The sequence below is a fragment of the Agelaius tricolor genome, unplaced genomic scaffold (genome assembly GCF_023055355.1).
Source record: "Agelaius tricolor isolate 1412-34295 unplaced genomic scaffold, bAgeTri1.0.p SCAF_8, whole genome shotgun sequence".
NCBI lineage: Eukaryota > Metazoa > Chordata > Aves > Passeriformes > Icteridae > Agelaius > Agelaius tricolor.
The window spans coordinates 35,098,749-35,118,878 of NW_027269268.1; the positions used below are offsets into that span (position 1 = coordinate 35,098,749).

Genomic DNA, 20,130 nt, shown 5'->3' on the forward strand with positions numbered 1-20,130 from the left:
AGGATCAGCTAAAACTAACATTGGGGAAATGATTTTTACATTTATTATTTATGACCTTTTTGGTTGTATAGATTACATCTAATGAAATTTCAGGTTTAGTCCTGTCCACCTTGCAAATTTCTATAGCGTGGTTTGCCCCATAATATCTTTTTTTAGCTTTACTTGTATTTTGTAAACCATTTCTTTAAATTTTCAAATATGTATTTCAAATTAATATTCAAATCACAAAAGTATAAACACCTCTAGAACAGGTAGATGTATAACAGTACTTTACTTTCATTAATGTTAAGCATACCAGAGAAACAAATAAATGAGGGAATTTCTTAACAGTTTAATTTAACTTTTAAATGCAGACACATTTCCTAAAACAAACTTCATTTGAGCTATTTTTAAGTATTGATGAGGCTATATAATTTTCTCTCAGTATTCTAACACTATTACAAACTACCTTATCTACCTTATTTTCAAGCACTTTATTTCAAACACTAGACCTATGATGTCTCATCTGTTTGTTGGCACACACTTGATACTTGCACGCAGGCACAATCTCTCTTGCTTTCCCTAAAAACCTATAAATATTTTTAAGAATATCACACATTCTTTTTCTACACTGTAAGTCATCATCAGTATGAGTCTAGGCTGTCGTTTTACTCTCCAACATTGCTAGGATCTAGGCAATATAATTTATTTCTTAGCTGAATGCACTTGAGGATTACTCCATTTAGTAAAAGGCATCTGTGGATCCAAAAAGTAAAAAATTAAACTTTGGATTAGTTTTCTGCATCTTTTATCAAGCTAATATTTTTCTTAACCACTAAAATAATTAACTGAAGCCTAAACAAAGCCTTAAAAATGTCTTCAGCCCATTTAGGTCAGTGAATGCCTTGTGTTGTGTGGACTAGTAGTCAGCTATTTGTGAAAGGCAAATAAAAATGGGCCAATTGGAAGAGCAGCTGACAGCTAGATTAGCTTTGCAGGCGTCTGCACTTGCATTGGAAAATTTTAACCAGAAACTGAAAATTGTTGAAAATCACTGAAATTCAGAGTTGGTAAATTCATGCAGAGGACACACACCATATGTGAAGGTAGTTCACCAATTCCAGAGTACTGCCATTAGCTTATGAAAGATTATGATTTATGTTTCATGTTTTGTTAACAAATGCCCAACTGTAAATTTAAGGTCTCTGCATATCTCTCTCACATTTAAGGAACCTTAATGTCTTTTCTAAAGGGTCATATTATGAATTGCTTTAAGGCCAAGTGTTGCGGTGCGAGCAGTAGGAGACTTTGTTAACATAAAACTGTCTTGATTTTTCTAGCTATCATCTCCTTATGCTCCACTACATTTAGGAGGAATCAGACAGCTTCCAGAAGAATCAGAATAAGTTACAAGGTTAACAGGCAGTACAGGCAACTAATGCAAGTAAATAACAGAAAATGTACAGGATGTTCTGCTGCTTTGGATGTTGATTTCCTAAGTTAATTAGGAAGCATGCTTAAATATGCTATAATGTTTTGGTTTTAGTCCTAACTTTATCCACCGTGGTCTTCTTTCTTTCTTATCCTTAAGATCAAGAATACAACAATCTTGTCTAACTGCTTTAGTTACCATCCTCATTCACTTTACCATATAATCTCTGAGGAACACACAACTAGTTGTGCATATTGATGCCCAAGTGACAGAATCTTACTACTGAGGGCTAAGTGAATATTATTCAACTAACTTACGACTCAAAATTTCAGATTCTTATGTTCAGTGACTCTGACATACAGAAACTCATCTCTTTACATTCATCTTATGGAAAAGTTTCCTCACACCACAGAGGCACTTAATACACTTAATTTAAATTCCCTCTGTAGGACAGGAAATATTATCTCTTTCATAATAGGTGTCATTTTAATGCTACCAAAAAGCTTTGTCCTTTTCCCTTTCAATCAGTATCTCATACCCACCCACACAGGTGTCCCATTAAACTTTGCCTTGGGAATTCAAATTAGGAAACTGAAAAGACATTTCCATTTTTACTTAGGTGCATGTGTTTAATCAGCATCAATGCTAAGTTTAATAGCAATAATGAGAAAACATACCAGGTTAATCAAAACTGCTAATTCCTATAATAATGGGTTTTGGTTAATATATCTCTTGTATAGGAGCTATATTATATAAATATATTATATAAGTATATAAGCAAATTGTTTAATAACTGAAACTCTTTTGATAATTAAAATACTTACTTTTAAATTTACTCCTTAAAGTAGGGATCCACTGTACTACAAAAGGGAAAAAACTATGACATATTACATTCAAAACAGTTTTATTTCTCTGGGGAATGACATAAAAACTTGATGAAAATTCATTAGAAATACTGAATAGTGTCTACAAAAAGGAGAAATAAAAGAATTTAAGAAATCTTTTAACTTCAACACAGCTTATCAAAAATTATTACTCCTTATCTTTCTTGCTGTATCTTGACACCCAGAGCAATATTTACAGCTGCACACTTCAATGCCTTTTTGGATATAACAGCCATATACACTATCTGTATTCAACTGTAGTTAATTACAACAGTAAAATTGATTGGGCAGTCTACTACATGTCATTTCTCTTAGGCAATGACAGCTCTTCATTCCAAAGTTATCTCTCTTTTGCATTTATGTCTTCTTAATAACTCTAGCAACAGTACTTCAATACCCTTGTCTTTAGTTTCTCTTTCTTGTCTCTCCAAGAATGTCAACCTACTCAGCATTTAAAAAAAATTTATTAGTACCCATCATTTCTGCTGACTCCTCTTATCTATGACCCAATTTCTGTCAGAAGAGGGCTGCAAGAATAGACACCACAAGCCTGGAACATCTTCTGCATGGGGAAAGAGAATTTTTCAACTTGGAAATAAGAAAAGAGAAGTATCTTTGGTGAACTCTATAAAGCTCCAAATGGAAGGGGAAAAAAGAGAGAGAATGGACTGCTTCCCATGACTTATATACTAAAGTTACACAATACATTTACTGTGCAAATATTAGGCAAAAAAAATCCTAAAGGAATAAATTCTGCATACTACATGAAGTTTACGCTAAAAATTCATTGCTATAGAATGGTATCCCATAATTAATTCAAAAAAGGATTAAAAAGAACTAAGAATTTATTAATTGATTACTAGAATCTATAACATTCTTTATAGTCAATCTGGCTCAAAAAACCCTGAATCATTTATTCTGTTTGATTGTTTTGTTTTGCACAATTTTTCTCTATGTTCTTAAAAGTAATTGCTGCACTAATACATGTGGATGCAAACTGATGATAACATGAGAAGATGATAAACTTTATTGCTAAATAAAAATGTGTTTAGATATGTGCTCTTTTTGCATGGTAGCATTGGATATTGAGCACACAATTACACCGCCTTACCAGGATTGTGACTGTGAACTAAGTTACTGCTCTGTGTAAACTGTGTAGTCCTTACAGATACGCAAACTCTTCAAGAGCAAAACATTGAATTACAGACTGCACAGTGACTAGCATGTTCACAGCTCCACACACGTTACTGCTTTTATATAATTTATCAAAACAAAATTCACTTTAAAAAAATCTATTCCATGTCTCTTTACTGAGACTTTCTGATGAAGTAGAAGATATATCAAAATTTATACAACCCCTTCCAAAGTATTATGTGATGATGAAGTAGAAAATGAATCAAAATTGATACAATCCCTTCCAAAGTATTATGTGTGTAAATTGAGCCTAGTTGCTTGAAGCACTGATTATCAAGATGATGTGGGCATATATATTATATAAAACTTCCTTCTCAATTGCATATAATAACAAGGATTTGTTGTTTCTGGGGAGGATGTAAAAATTGGCCAATTTCAAAGAAAATTGAAAGCAGATTGAAAAGACCAGCATATTTTTATGGATATAACCTCAAATTAAATTTATACCTCTTATTTCATATTACTTTTTTTGGGAAATAATGATAAAAATATTTTCTTTATAAAATTTTTTTTAACCTGTCGATTTATGGTGAACAATGATGCATAATGTGGCATAAATAAAAGCCAACCTTGGTTTTTGTTTTATTCCTAGGCAATAAAAAGCTAAAACATAAAGGATCACATACTTTTACTCCATAGAGTGTTCTCTTCATTTTTTAATGAAAGCTTCACTACAGCTCTTCCACCAATTCTATAAGGCTGGCAAAAGAAATCCAAAGGGAAGCCAAATGTTATGTCAGACAAGATTGTAATTCATACCAGAATGCACCATGAACTGCAGGTGGGAAGGTTCAGACTGGATGAAAAACAGCTTCACAGCTGAAACTGCCCAGAGAGATTACGTGATCTCCATCCCTGAAGTTTTGAAAAAATTGCACCCGACAACACCAAGAAAGCCAAGCTCCAGTGTTAGTGATAATCTTTCATTAACAGGAAGACTGCAGTATGTAGTCTTCCAAGATCCCTTTCAACCAACACTTTTATGATTTCCATAATTATGTCCTGAAGTTAACTCTCCAATACAAGAGTAAAGGGAGCCAAAGAACAAAACTGAGTAAGAGTCATCTTGTCAGCATAACACAGACTGCTCGAAGGAATAGCCTGGAAGTCACAGAAGTGTATAATATAAGCACCATGATATCTTAGAGGTCTTTTCCAACCTTAATGATTCTCAGATATCCAACCATGTCTTTTCACTGCTCTCTGCTACATGTTCATGAAGACATGTAGTTCATTAAGTCCATGAAGAACTTTCTCCCATAGGAGGAAGCAAGGGAAGAGTGTGATGAGTCCTCATCCTGAGGAAGAAAGAGAGGCAGAGACAATTGTGATGAACTGGACACAACTTCCATTCTCCATCCCTTTGCACCACTGTGGGAGACCAAGTCGATACATCAGGAGTAAAGTTAAGTTTAGGAGGAAGGGAGGGGTGAAGGGAAAGTAATTTTAAGATCTGTTTTTTATTTCTCATTACCCTTCTCTGATTTGACTGGTAGTAACTTCAATTAATTTCCCTGAGTCTCTCTCTGTCCTTATCTTGACCCATGAGCCTTTTGCTACATTTTCTCTCCCCTGACCAGCTGAAGAGTGACTGAGTGGCTTTGGCAGGCCCCTGTCCAGCCAGGGTCAGCCCACCCCTAGTGCCAATGAAATTCACCCCTAGTACCAGTCCTTGGTGAGTACACTGTATGTGTACATATACCTGGTATGTAATCAGTAAATTTGTATAGATTTTACTGAATTTAATTTTGCCTTATAAAATGACTTAAACTGTATCTGAAATCTTCACGAGTCCTTCTTACCCAAGTCCCAGTTATGAAGCTAAAGCATGGAAAACCAGATCTTTATATAGAAATCAACAAGCAGACGGGGTAGGATCACTATCTAAAACAAAATACAGAAATGCAAAGGAAACTCATATTTTTTCATCTGAGGTATTAAAAATTCACTTTATAGAGAAATAAAACATTGCATTTCAACATCTAGCAAGAAGTGACAAGCTTACTACTAAAAAGTAAAAAGAAGCAACCAAATGAAACATGTACATTACCAGAATAGTAATGTCCTGGTTTAAAATTCAATGCATCTTTCAGAGGATACAATTAATCTTGCATATTTTTTTTCTATTTCCCACATTTTCTAACAACATTTTAAAAAAATAATGAAGGAGCAATTGAGCAGCCGATAATTACTAACAACACTGAAAAAATAAAGGAATTTAATTTTCATGAGCAACTGTTAAATTCTGTCAAGATTTTGTGTGAAAGATTTCATTGTGAAATTTCTGTGTGACCAAAAACTCATCTCAACAATATTGAGCCATGAAATGAAACCTTAGAGAATTCTTTCTGCAAGTGGCAATGAACAACATCACTGAAAGGATTCTTTCAGACAGCAGCATTAATGTAGCCAGCTGACTTCCTGGTTTAAAGACAGTATCTGCCAACAAAAAATATCACTTTCATGCCTGAGTCAGAGAATGTATGTCATCAACACAATTTTTATTATTAATATTCTCTGGTTTGGGGGCCTACTTTTCTCAAGCAGTCAATGGGTTTGTTTTAGCTAACAGATTTGTTTAAATTGTGGCAGTACACGAAAAGCAGAAAACTGTGAAATCATAAATTATAGCTCTACAAAGGAAAGCATAAAAATGCTACCCAGTAAGATGCATACTCTATCTAATAAACGAAAAAATTTTCACATGAAATGCAATAGCTGTCTCTGTGTACTTTTAAAAAAATGTAGCATTAAAAGTAACAATCACTGAGTTTTGACTTGGCAGTTTTCAGGTGGAAACTCAACACAGATGGAAACTCTGTAGCCCCTCTGAGTAACCTGTTCCATACTTGCACACCCTTACAGTAAGAAGCATCTTCTTGTCTTCAGGCTGATTTTCCTGGTTTTCAGTTTTAGTCCACTGCCTCTTGCTCTCTCAAAGGGCACTACTGAGAAAGCCTGTCTCCTTCCTCTTCATGTCCTCCAATGAGGTACCAATGCACACAGATGAGATCTCCCTAGGAATCTGCTTTAAGTTTAAACAGTTCCAGCTCCCTCAGCCTTTTCTCACAGGATAATCCCCTAATCATCTTTGTGGCTCTTTGCTGATCTAGCTCAATTTAAGTCTGCAACATTCCTGTACTGGGAGATCCAGAACCGGAAACAGCATTCCAGTCCAATTGCAAATATTATATTTGCTCTGCAAAATATGATCATAACTTTGAAACTAAATTAATAATGGCTATTTATGAAGCATATAAAGTTTCAAAGGTAGCAAAATGGATGCCAGACAAGTGAATGTAATGAAGGTGTAATGAGGGTGTTGTCTTTGGATAGGAAATGCCAAAGATGAAGGTAGACAGGGAAGTTAAAGGAAGGGCAGGTTCCAAGGCAACATAACTTCAGAGAGAGAACAAAAGAGTAGCCACTAGCCACGATCACAAATCTGGGATCTATCTATTACTGCAGATTGGGAAATACTATTTTCTTTTGCTTGTCCCCTTAGAGAAAAATATTTGTGATGGAACTACAGAACTTTAAAAATGGTTAATGGTGATTAGAGTTCTCATTCAGTGAAGAAAGATGGTAAGAATCAGGATTTTAAAACCCCAGACAGAAGTTTTTCTTACAGTTTAATAAAACTTAAAAAAAAAAAAATACCCAACCCCGAAAACCCCAACTTAACTTTCTCTGAGTCATTAAGACTGAAAGAGCCAAAGTAGGTCTCAAAGTCTTTCTCTGAGGAGGTAATGTCAGAGCAAAAGTGATTTGAGTTATTCATTTCAAGAAGCAGTAGTAAACTGTTTATATTAGGTAGGGGAAAAAAATCCAAGGACTATTGGAGGACAAATCATCTTCATGCGCACTTGGTAAAATTCTGTATGCCTTTCTTGTAAGAAAAAAAAAATTCATTGAATTTTTAATTATTAGAAGAAAGATTAAAAAATAAGGAAAATTAGTTTTTGCCACTGGAAAGGTAACACTGAAAAGAAAAAAAAATTAAGAATAGTAACCAGGCACAAGACTAACAAAGGAGATAACAAGGTGCACATAGGTGAAAAGCAATGCCAGTGTTACTTGGCAGTAAATAGAAACAACAATGAATATTTATTTAAACATATGATAAGTAAGCCAAAATACAATACCTGCCTAACTGCTCAATGATATTCACTGCCAGAGCAATTGTATTTAACAGCACACTGTGCCTCATGTTGGTTTTATAATATTTATCACCAGTTTGAAGGATACTCAGCAGAAGAATAATATGCGACTCTGCCACGAACTGAGCCTGACTGCTTCCATGTATGTAACTCTGTAAAATAAAAATGAAAAACATTCCTTTAAGAAATCCATTCAACATGGCACAACCAGATATGTGAGAATAAAACCTGTTTTGCAGCAAAATGCAGGTAGCAACAGCTAGAAATTAACAGTACAGTTTATTTATATAGGTTTAGTAAAAAGGAATATTAAAAATTTAGACAAAACACATATACAGAGTAAATGTAATGTTTCAAACAGGAAAGCATTATGCTGGGCTCTTTTTCACTGTGCTGCTATGTGAAATAAAGAACATGCATTTATTTGCTCAAGTGATACAATTTTTCAGAAGAGAGATGATGAAATCAAGGGCATGCCATAGCATGGTTTTTACAAAAGTGATAACTGAAGCCTGCCTTAAACAAATCATTCTACCTTAGTCTTTCTTAGATTGAGTGAAGTTTCTTCATACAAAGTCTATTTTGTTGTTCTCCAGTAAGGTAAAGTGTCCATCAAAGTTCCTAATGCATAAACCATCTTATTTAAATGAAAATATTGTAAAATAAATGTTAATACTAAAACTCAGTCTAACACAGTCTGCTGCCCTCTATTCCAAATAACTATTGTTAATGGGCTCCCATTGAACATTACAAATGTTTTTAGGTAGATTATTCTTAAAAGTTACCTAGCAATATATCTGTGTCCTCAAATTGCTTCCCCAAGACATTTTTCCCCAAGTACTCAAAACAGTAGCATGGCACATCTCCTCTATAGCTATGAGTCAACAGGAGCAATGCTTGGTAAGTACAGAAAATGACAGACTATTCCAGGGATGAAGATTAACCAAAATAATTTGCATTTGACAACTTATTGTGAATCATCTAAATTTATGACAGTACCTCATTCTATTTCTTATGAGGAATGGATATTAACCACTTCACAAAAGAATTGCAGAATGTGGTTTTTCCTCAGTGAACCTTCAAACCTACTTTCTAAGACAAAAAACAGAGTAGAAGTTTTCAGAAGACAGAAGAACAGTATTTAATGTAAAAAAACTATGGCAAACAGCTTTTCTTGAAGAGCGAGTGGTGAGACCTGTATAGCATTTTTATTTGTGTCCTTCCCTACAGGCATATGACAATACTTTGAGGCCACTTGAAGAATGGATTATATGTGTATTGATACATACTTATGCAAATGTACCCCCCCACACACCAGTTCTGTACACTGCAATGGCCACTGACTCATCAAGTTTTGAAATTCATGTCCCTCTGTGACTCATACTTACCTAAAATAGAAATGTATTTAAAGAAACATTTTTAAAGGACTACTGAAGGATTACCTTTTTATCAATTCTCAAACTAAAGAACAGAACTCTCCACATGTAAGGTTTCTTTATTTTCGTACTACTTCTTTCCTTCTATAAGAAGATTGCTAAATGACATTCTCATGAAATTTTATTTCAAGCTACAAACCATTAAAACACTGAGAAGTACAATTTCTGGTTTTGCTATGTTTTCTGCTTTTTGACACTGAATCCACTTAATATTTGGAAACTCTGTGAAGTCTACCTGGCTGCAAATGCTTTAGGCAAGTGTTTTAAATAAATTCATTAATAAACTCAGATTTTCTCTTTCATTTTAAAGGCAGCAAGAGGGAGGACTAGGTAAGATGCAAAGATAAAATCTGTCAGAAGAGAGGCAACCATAGCTTGAGCAGAAAACTGGACAGCCACACGATTAGCACTGCCACACAACAGACAACAGCAAATGTCATGGTGGTAGGACTTATAGGGGAACCAGAGCCTGAGTAACCCACACTTTAAACAATCAGTCCTTTTCCAATTCCAACATTCTCCCATATCAGGTCTTATTTCAAAAAAGAAATATTTGAATTTGGAACTGGAATAATCATATCCCTAAATCAGGCCATTTTCTTTGGCAGTGACAAACAATTGTTCAATGCATGCACATTTTTACGAAACTGTGTTAAATGTTTATCTACTATTCATAAACTCATTAAATATTTAGCGTTATTGAACTGCAGATGGTACACACACACACATATATACATAAATATATATAAAATCCCACACCAGAATACTCAAGGATAACAGCAATGCAATATCCTTTTTAAATTTCCCTAAATGCAGCATATGTTTGTGACTTCCCTTCAAGAGTCATAGTTGTCATGGTTCAGTAATATACTTAAGTATAATCTGTGCTCTTTTTTTCCTTTCTGTTAAAGCAGTGTAAATAAACCAGAAACAAAGCAAGGAAAAGTAAGGCCTCTGCAAGTCATGTGCTAACTCTTAAGGCAAGAAGAATTTTGGACTACCCAAAATTAAACATGATTTCAGGTGCTTTCTTAAAACAAACATCATGATGTTTATTTTCCATTAGTATGCACAGGAAGGATACTAGGGTGAAGGGAGCTGATTAAACTGAGCTGGGTTTAGTAACAGCCTAAAATACAAGGCTACTTAACAAAGTACAACTTGGGATAACTGAGAAATAACTCATCCTGAGTTTATGAGATATGACACATACCTAATTAAAAACTGTACTGAAAACTGATCAAAAGCAGACAATTTTGCTAATAACTACTCTTGAAAATGATGAACTGAATTTGGATTGTATGTTGAAGAAATCCCTAGGTGGAGACTGTGCCCTGAAGGAGACAACAGGCCAAGTTCAAGCTAACATATGTAGAAAGCAATGAAGCAACAGAGTAGTTAACTGCCCCAAAGAGAGAGTTATGAATTCCACACCATTAGGATAAGCACTATTAATCTGTCTTCTTTCACTACATTAACATTCAGGGTGAAATTCATCAGAGAAAGGAACATTACAGAAAGCCATGGATTACTTAATTATGATTGAGCCTTTGGAATGGCATATTTTAATTAAAGACCACCAATTTTGCCAAGAACATGCATTAGATATAAGCAGATGTTATTTTCTCTTAATTTAGAGAGAACAAGAACTATGCAACATTCTCTATCAATTCAGATTTTACATAATTTCCAAGTCCAGGAACAGCAGGACTTTCAGCAGTATTTAAATGCTTAAAAAGCAGAAGTTCTAAAACATTGTCCCACAATATCATTTCAAGACTTTTTCATTTTGAGTGCAGAAAAAGCTTAAACATTTTATGAAGACAAATGATTCATCCAGTAAAGCAAACACTTTGAAACCAAACATCAAGGTACATAAATAAATGTTTTACAGTATGATTTCATTACCATACCTGCATTTCTCCAGACAGGTTTTCTTCTAAGCAAACTATGTAACACTTCAAAAGCAGCTTAAACTACTCAGCAAGATTAAGAAAAAAAATCTTATACAGCTCAAAAGCTGAAGCTTTCTGACTCTGTTACAGCAGCTACTTATTTAAATATTATGCTTTCTAAAACCAGCACAGTTTCACATAGCTTCACTTGAAGCATGCACTCCCAATATGCTTCTTTAATTCCAATGTAGTAGTATTTGTTCAGTTCATACAGGCAAATCAGTTTTATCTTACGAACCCAACAGGGGACTTCCTCTGAAGTTATTGGCCTAGTCAGGTCTGTGAAAATCTCAGAATAGAAGCCTAATCTAATTCCCTGCTTTCTTTCCATCACAGAAGATACTATTATCTGCTGGGGATAGCACATGTTCAGTGACCTATTTCTCCTGTAGCAGCCAACCCTAAAAAGCTCTTCTTGGGATGAATGACGTGAAAAACCACGAGGTAATACTGGTTTGGGCCTAAGTTATTCCCATGAGTGAGAATGCTACCAGCTGGGGACATACCATGGGTATGAGTTTATTTTAAAGAACTTAAACAACACAGAATCCCAGTAAATAAATATATTAATCCCATCTCAAAAACTAAAGAAAGACAAGAAAGCTTGAAGCTAGTTAATTTACTAAAAGAAATCTCTGACTAGTCTAATCACATATTATTATTCAATAGTTAGGAAAATGTCCAAGTATTTAATAGGGCAATTGGTATTATTGTAGATAACCAGATATAAAAGGGACATCTGCAAATGATGTTTAATGGCTTCAAAAATTACCGTAGTATTAAACAAAAAATAAATCTAAACTCACTTACTGCTAACAGAAATCCTAAATAAATGAATTTGCATTTCTAGCAAAATGAAGACCACATATGACTGTAAGAAATGTGCAGTCAGCTATTTGAGACAATACCTTTTCTAGGAATCTTCATTTTATTTAACAATAAACAGAAACAATAAATTTCAATTTGACACTAACTCACCTGAAATAAACAATTGCTTTTGAACAGTTACTAGCTTTATAAACATTTTAAACTCAAATATAAGCCAACAGTTCACCAGCCCGGTGAAAATTTCATGTATTATAAGCCTAGCAAGCAATTTCTCTAAGCAATGTCTCTACATGAAATGCCATCTAGCTCAGTTAGAGACAAGCAAGACCAGGACCAACAAAACAGCTGAAGTGCATACACCAGCACATATAAAATAGTGAGGAACAGAGAGAATTATTAGATGTTGTATTTATGTACTTTCAGTAATTTTATTCCATTTACTCAAGCACCTTACTCTAAAAATTAGTAGGGTATCTAGAAAATCAACTGGACCTCAAATAAAACTCCATGTGTTTAGTATTTTTTCAGTGTCCTTGGTGCAACAATTAGTGCAAGTATTCAGACTCACTAAACAAGACCATAAATCATATCAGCTACTTTTGATGGCTGGGTTTAATAGCTATGGATGAAATCAATCCTTTTAAAGAAATATTTAGTGTTGGTGTTTTTTTAAGCATCTTTGTAATACACATACACACAACAATCTCATACAGACTATTTGATTACCTCATTTTTAAATTCAATGAATATGAGTTACACTTTCCAGACCTGAGCTCATTCCTGTGTTCACCTTTGCTCAAACCAAAAACTGAGACAAGAGACAGCAACCAGTTTTCATAGGACTGGCAGACTGAAACAGCCTGTGCTGGCTGCCTTCCACGAAATCCATCTGGCACCAAGCACAGAATGTGATCTGGATTTCCAGCCCTAGAACAAAAGTGGAGAAATGCTGCCTTACTTTTGAAGACTAGCAGGCTGAAAGGGTAGCTGGTATAATTTAAAATAGCATAAAAACCCTGGTTTATGCTGCTGCTTTGGTTGTTCCAAGACAGCTTTCATACCTATACTGCATTATTTAGGGTTTCTAGGTGTACTATCAAAGGAGTCCACTAGTAGAGATTATCTCACAAATCTAGAAACTGTAAACACTGCTCAGATATAGAGGCTTTGATATAACCTGCTGAACAAGAATTAATTCTGAGGGACTTCTTCCATATTTATTACTCACAAAATAATAAAAGAACAAAAGATGCAGTAAGCCTTCAAAGAATCCTACTTTGTGGATTTCAGAAAAAAAACCCAGAATTTAAACCTCTCATTAGGAATAAAAACATTGCTACCCTTAAAGCCTTAATTCCCATGTTACAAAATGGGTGGAACAAATGCAACCAATATCTTCCCTCTAAATGTGAAATATGACACAGAGTACCCAGGTCAGAGACTTCAACAGGGATGAAGATTTCCAGGATCTCTGAAACAGCATGTTGGTAGGCTGGGGAAGTTTGAGTGACACAGATTAGCCTACTTGCCTAAGGAAAAAAAAAAATTTTGCAATTGTGATGCCTTGCTCAACAACTTGACTACTTTTTGATCAACTTTAAAAAATGGTAAAAAAATTCTCAGAGAAAAGTGATTCCCATGTTACAAAATGTGCTCCTGCACATTTCATTACAGCTGAACAACCAAAACAGTGATTCTACTGAAAGAAAAGCTGTGATAAAAGTTCAACTGTTAATAGTTTTTTGGAGTATGGACTGCTTGCATAACACATGGAAGCCAAACCATAATACTTCTAATTAGGAAACATAAGAAATTGAGATGTTTTTCATGAACAGCATGTAGTATATGATAGAGATAATTCATGCTATTAATATATAAAATATTGTAAAATCCAAGCTATGTCTTTTCACCTCCCCAGCCGGGACCAGAGTCTTATTTTTATTCATTAGTTCCCTGACAATGTTAAGATAATATTGAGTTTGTTAATGTATGAATGGAACCTTCCTGAGAGGTGATCACTGACTTCCCCAATGCAAGAGTGATCTCCCACCTCGCACTATGAAGATTGCATCTACTACACTGAGTAGTGGGCGCCACTGTGTTACATATGAATGCCGACTTCTCCGGAGTGCTCTGACAACATCTAGACACCTGGAACTGGACTTTTGTCTACCCCTGCACATGTATGGCCCCAGTTCTGCATGTGAAGGGACACAAAGGAACATTAGGAACATTCGGTCATTTCTGCCTCAGGCAGAATAAACTGTATAAGAGCATGCTGCGCAAAGCAGCCGATGTGAACCGAGGGGGAGACTCTGACATTTTTGGTGGTCAGATCCAGGTTCACCCAGCGCCGGTCCCAGGGTTGATGCTGCCTTGGCTGTGGTGGATTTTATTCTGATCAAAATTCTGTTTTGCTGAAAATCTAATAAATCATTGCTAAATTTTCTTATAAATTTGGCTCCTGATTTGATAATTTATAGCAAGCATTTCACAGAATCACAAGGTTGGAAGACACCTTCAAGATCATTAAGTCCAACCCATGCCCCAACAGCTCCACTAAACCACGGCACCGAGTGCCACATCCAGGGATGGTGACATCACCACCTCCCTGGACAGACAATTCCAATACTTTATCACTCTTTCCATAAAAAAATTTTTCCTAAGATCCAAATTATATTTCTCTTGGTGCAGCTGAGACTGTGTCCTCTGGTTCTGTCAGTGCTGCCTGGAGAAAGAAACCAACCACCACCTGACTACAACCACCTTTCAGAAAGCAATAAGGAGATTATCTCCACTTTTCAGGAGAGTGGTAAGGTCACCTCTGAGTCTCCTTTTCTCCAGACTGCACAACCCCAGCTCCCTCATCGTTCCTCACAGGGTTTTTGTTCCAAGCCTCTCACCAGCCTCGTTGCCTCCTCTGGACGTGCTCTAGTGTCTCAACATCCTTCCCAAACTGAGCGGCCAGAACTGGACACAGCACTCAAGGTGTGGCATCACCAGTGCCAAGTACAGGGGAAGAATGACCTCCTTGGTCCTTGCTCTAAAAATACAAATGTATTTGTAATAACAACTATTTTCTGACTTCACAAATATTTCTTTTTGCCCTCTGATGCTGAGCACAATCTGGGATAAATCTCATTAGTCTCAAAAGAAAAAAAAATTAAAGGCAAAGTATGCACCTAGATTCTGCCATATATCAATCTATTCCACAGCGTGGAAGTGTGATGATCTTCACAAAACTGATGTTCTGACAAAGAATGGTCATGGCAAAACAGGAAAGAGAGCTACAGTAACGTAGAACAGAAGGTTTCCTTACAAATATACAGATGGAAGAGCTGAAAGAGCCATTCAGCTAAGCTCATGTCATTGGTGTTATCTAAATTATGGTTTAGAATCTAAGACTAGTGAGAAAAAAATTTGTATCTTAAAGTTTCTGCTCTCCTGGGTCTGCAGTAATATTTTCTTTTCACAAAGAAATTACAGCCATTTTGGATAAAGCCTTCAGCATAACCCCATAGACCTTTTCACAGTATTTATGACTCAAAAGATGTTTTTAATTTCCTAGTCAGGAACTGCAATATTTTCTCTTTTGAAATTTTGAAGTGTTATTTCAATTGGATTTCAAGCTGTGAGGCATAGAAGGTATTTTCACTTAAACACTGAAGTGCTGCAAGCAGAAATGAAGATGGACAGACTACTATGACACTAGTTGCAAAATACGCTGAAATCAAAGGGCTGTGAAAAACAGAAACAAAAAGAAGTTTACTTTGTAGCAAAAGCAAGAGCAGGTGTCAATGCCAAATTGCTTCAAAGCTACAATCCAATCAACAACAATGGAGAAGTTGGGATACTGTGAATGAGTCTGTTGTTCTGATAAAGACCAAAACATTTACATTGACATCTGATGATAAGAAGTAACATTACAACCCTTAACTACAACTGAAACCACAGATGATTGTCAGGGTCAGTAAAATGTTACTAAAATAGTGCTGTATACAGCTACAGAGATATCAAAGTTTGGCTATAAATCAGGTGATACTGAAATCCAGCAAACGGAATCCTATCAATGCAAGCCATACATTTGGATTCCAGCTGGGTCTTGTCAGCAATTAATAACATTTCTAATAGATATGGGAGTACAGCATTAATGCAGTGGGGTGCTGAGAAGCTGGGTGTACGAGACAGACGGCAAAGAGTCAAAATCACTGGAGTAAATGGAGCAAGAAGTGTCATCTGGGAATTGCTGAGGTTAGTTTGTGGCTCCTGGGCAAGCAGTACAAGTCTTCTCATCTTAACTCTAACAGCAATGCAGTGACTGGAGTGCACTGGTTCCGTGTGGCACCTGCACTCTGTAATTCAAGAACTGCTGGTGTATCATAGTGCCGTATTTTTCCTGCAGCACAAAATGAATGTATGAAGTTATAGCTGCTTTGGTGCCATTAACAGCTTCAATACAAAAGAGAGGAAACCTAACAGGCATAGTACAGGTACCTGGGGTGCCTTCACATTCTCCTAATTCTAGTGCCAATGATGCGGAACAGGACAAGAAAAAGATGGGAGATGCACCACCAGCAGTGCAGCAAGCATTTAATGAAATAAAAGTTATAACTCCACCTTGAGAGATATCAAGTTCAGGCAGTTAAACAACTTGAAACACTGAAGGATAATCTATCGGGACAAACCCCTCTGAGACTTGTGGTTTTTTCCTATTCCAGGAATAAAGCCAGAACACCCCCACTGAAGATCAAAGGAACCAGTTGGAAGTGGGGGAACTGCCAATTCTTGCAATTTACATGAGAAAGCTCACAGAAAACAGCCAAGATGATATGAAAAGCACTTTTATTTAGGCCCTTTTAAAAAGTAACTTTTCAGTTACTTTTATGGTAAGCACAGGAACCTTATCATAATCGATGGACTGTTCCTTTTTTTAATAAAAGGTCTAAAGTAGACCAATTGTCATTTTTCTTTTTATAGGAACCTGCTAAGAGATTAATTTGAGCTGTGATGAATGGATGAAACTTTCAGTTGCCACTATAACTGCCTGTATTTTCAGTTTATTAATGTGATTGTGATCTGTGTTTTCATCACGAGTGCCTTGTATGGAAAAAAATTAGCAGGACTGCACATTTTATCTGCACAAAAAATATTAGCAGGACTGCACATTTTATCTATTATTAGTTTGATTTTTGCTAGCGTTGTCTTTTTACTTAAAAAAATGGTGTGAGGAAAAGCTTTTACATTTATCTTACGGATGTATAATTTTGTCTCAACCAAATTTAGCCTTGGGATTGGTACAAGAATTCATATTTGGAATCAAGGAAAATGTATTAGGCTTCCCAGGTCTTTCTCAGAAAGTTTTAGATTTATCATGGTTTGATTAAATTTTCCAGAGATATTAACAAGTGAACTAAATAATCTTGACAAAACAAAAGAAAATGTTACATACAAAATGGTTGAGTACACCTTCCTAGACCAGAAGGGGGAAATTCAAAAGAAAGAAATAGCAAACTGGGATAATACAGCTAAACTTAAAAAGGATAATAATTTCCTTTATGACCCCACCAATAATAAAGCCACAATTTCTGTTTTGTGTCAGGATTAAATTACACGGAGCTGTACTCCATGTCCTGAAGAATAGAGTAAATGTAAAGATGTGTTTCCACGAAAACATTTTATACAGGAACATTTTGTATGAAAACTTCATAAGCACAAGCAGTCTTGTTGAAGGTACACTATTACCAGTAATGTATCGAATTACAGAATTCCTAACTAGGTAGAACTCCTTGTCAATCTTCCCCTTTTGGATTGCCTTAAAGGAGTTAACTCCAATTCCTGGCGTCTCTCACTTGCTCTGCTCTCTTTTCAATTTCTTTCTAATCTCTCTACCTCCCATTTTACTGGTAAACAAAATCCCTACTATTGACTTTGGCATATGATATCTTTTGCACCCTAATTCTTGTAGAGGCATCTCTCAATAATTGGATGTTAACAGCTTGTTATCTTCATTCCAGTACAATCTCTCTCATTTGCTCTTTGGTTTTGCTAATTAACACTTAAGATCACAAAGAAGCAGTCACTTGGAGAAAAGAACTAAGGAAAAATACAGGCTTAGCATGATTGTAAGAAAAATCAAAATAGAACTGAATACCTAAAAAAAGGGTCAAAACCAAATTCCTAATAAGTTTTGCTGCAGCTGATTTTAAAATTTCTATTAGTATCCTAGAATAAGCCTATACTAATCAGAATTGTGCAGCTGAGTTATTATAAAAAAAGTGTTCAGTGTTGCCCAGAGCAATTTTTTATATGGTATATTAGGTCTAGTTAGCAAATTGGAAGAAGTACTGCTGACATGACATAGCAACTGAGTAAAATGAAGCCTTTAGTAGAACAAATTGAGAATACAAGAATCACTCCATGTTTAGAATATAAAGTTTGAGAGCAGGCACACCTGACAAATAGGAATTTATTTCACAGTAACAAACTCTTTGAATCTATGCTTTATGAAGGCAGGTATAAAAGTCCCTTATTTAAAGGCATTGCTTAATGCACTAGGAGATGATTCCTAATTATTAGAATAAAGACTGAGAACATTTTTTTTCAAACGAAGTGCATGCCATTAGGAATCTTGTACTTCAGCAACTATCACATTTGTGATGATGTCTTTCATAAAGTTTTGTTTATGATATCATAACATATGGATATAACATAAACACCACTAACTAAAAAATTTATGTTATGACACAAAACCTCAGACCTATTTGCTGTATTATCCTTAGCAAGTACTCCAGCCTAAAATGAATACAAATCAAATACTGCTGTCAGCAAGACAAGCTGTATTTCAAGTTTCTTCCATCTGCTGTCGCCAAGAAAAACACCCAAAGAGTCAAGCACTGAAAAGTTTCAGGATTGCAAAAAGCAACACAAGTTTTATACACATTCTGATTTATCATTACATTCAAGCTTATATTGAAGTTTTTTAAATGCTAGCTTTACTAAAGAAGCAACATTAATATATTAATACCTAGAAGAGGAGAAAAAAAACAATTGAACAGTGTATGTCCATGTATTTGGGACAAAGAAAACAAGGAATTATTTGATGTGAAATAAAAAAATCTCATGATATTTTAAGGGTTTGTTCCTGTGCAACTTTGATACTTGGACTAGAGTTTGCAAGGAAGTTAAGAGTACTACAAGTACATCATTGTGAAATTGCAGTTTGCTTCCAGCTCAGAAAGGAGAAAATAAGCTTAGTCATATTCTACAAATATCAGAATCAGTTATTTAATGTTCAATTATTGTGCCTCAAATAATAAAATAACGAAGTTGTACTTTTCAACAAAATAATTGTTTTGAAATAAATAAACAGGTGACTCTGGACAAATAAGTTTTTAGGCCAAAGGCAAAGATTATATAATTAATCTCATTAACAAAGACTGAAATGCAAAGCAGAATTTTGAGAGCAAAAACAATACCTCATGATAAACTATTCTCTTTCCCTGCAGTAAGAGAATAAGTTTCTTGGCTTTAGTAGATCATGCCTTGCAAGTAAGTACTATTAATTTGGGCAAAGTTGTTGAAAAACAAAACATTTAAGATGGTTCAGTTATAAGAACAGCATATTAATTAACTAGAAAAAGGCAAAAAACTGATGTCAAAAATAAAAAAAAGGTTTCAACACACACCACTTTACTTTATACAAGGTGTGAAGCTCTAGTTAAAACAGCTCAAGGTGACTTTGACCTAAGCAGATTCCCAGTCCCACATATTTGTAGAAGAGCAAAGAAGTTTCTTTGTACCTGAAATAACTTGGATGAAATAAAGATTCAAAAGAAGTCAATAAGCACTTTGCTATTGATTTCAACGAGCCAATATTTCATTCTGATGGTTTATTGCTGATAGAATTTCAGAACATTAATATTTAGAAAGATATATAATATTGAGTAAGCCACTTAATTGCACAGAACAAACGATAAAGTAAAACCATTTACTCTATATTAAAGAATTTCAATAAACATTTATTTCTCCATAACATTTAGCTGCAGAAGGCTGAACTGGCTGTCACAAGAAAAATCAAGCTTTCAATATAGAAGAACAGGCTCTGCAAATAACCTTGGGCAAGAGATTCAGAAGGTAAACTGTCAGACACGTTTTTGGTGGTTAGAAATGCCTCTCTCCCAAGCTCCTTCTAAACTGACCTGGAGATTAATTATTTAGTGAACCAAAATAAGACTTACATTGAGTGATTGAACAAGAAAAACA

At 35.1% G+C, this 20,130-nt stretch overlaps 1 protein-coding gene across 1 annotated transcript in view; it reads right to left on the minus strand.

The window, feature by feature from the left end:
• The window catches only part of TUSC3 (tumor suppressor candidate 3), a 109,318-nt gene that overhangs the window by 15,207 nt on the left and 73,981 nt on the right, over positions 1-20,130 (minus strand). The window contains exon 7 of the mRNA XM_071432306.1: positions 7,738-7,801. Coding sequence (XP_071288407.1) covers positions 7,738-7,801 — 64 coding nt within the window. The remainder of the gene's footprint in view (positions 1-7,737; positions 7,802-20,130) is intronic.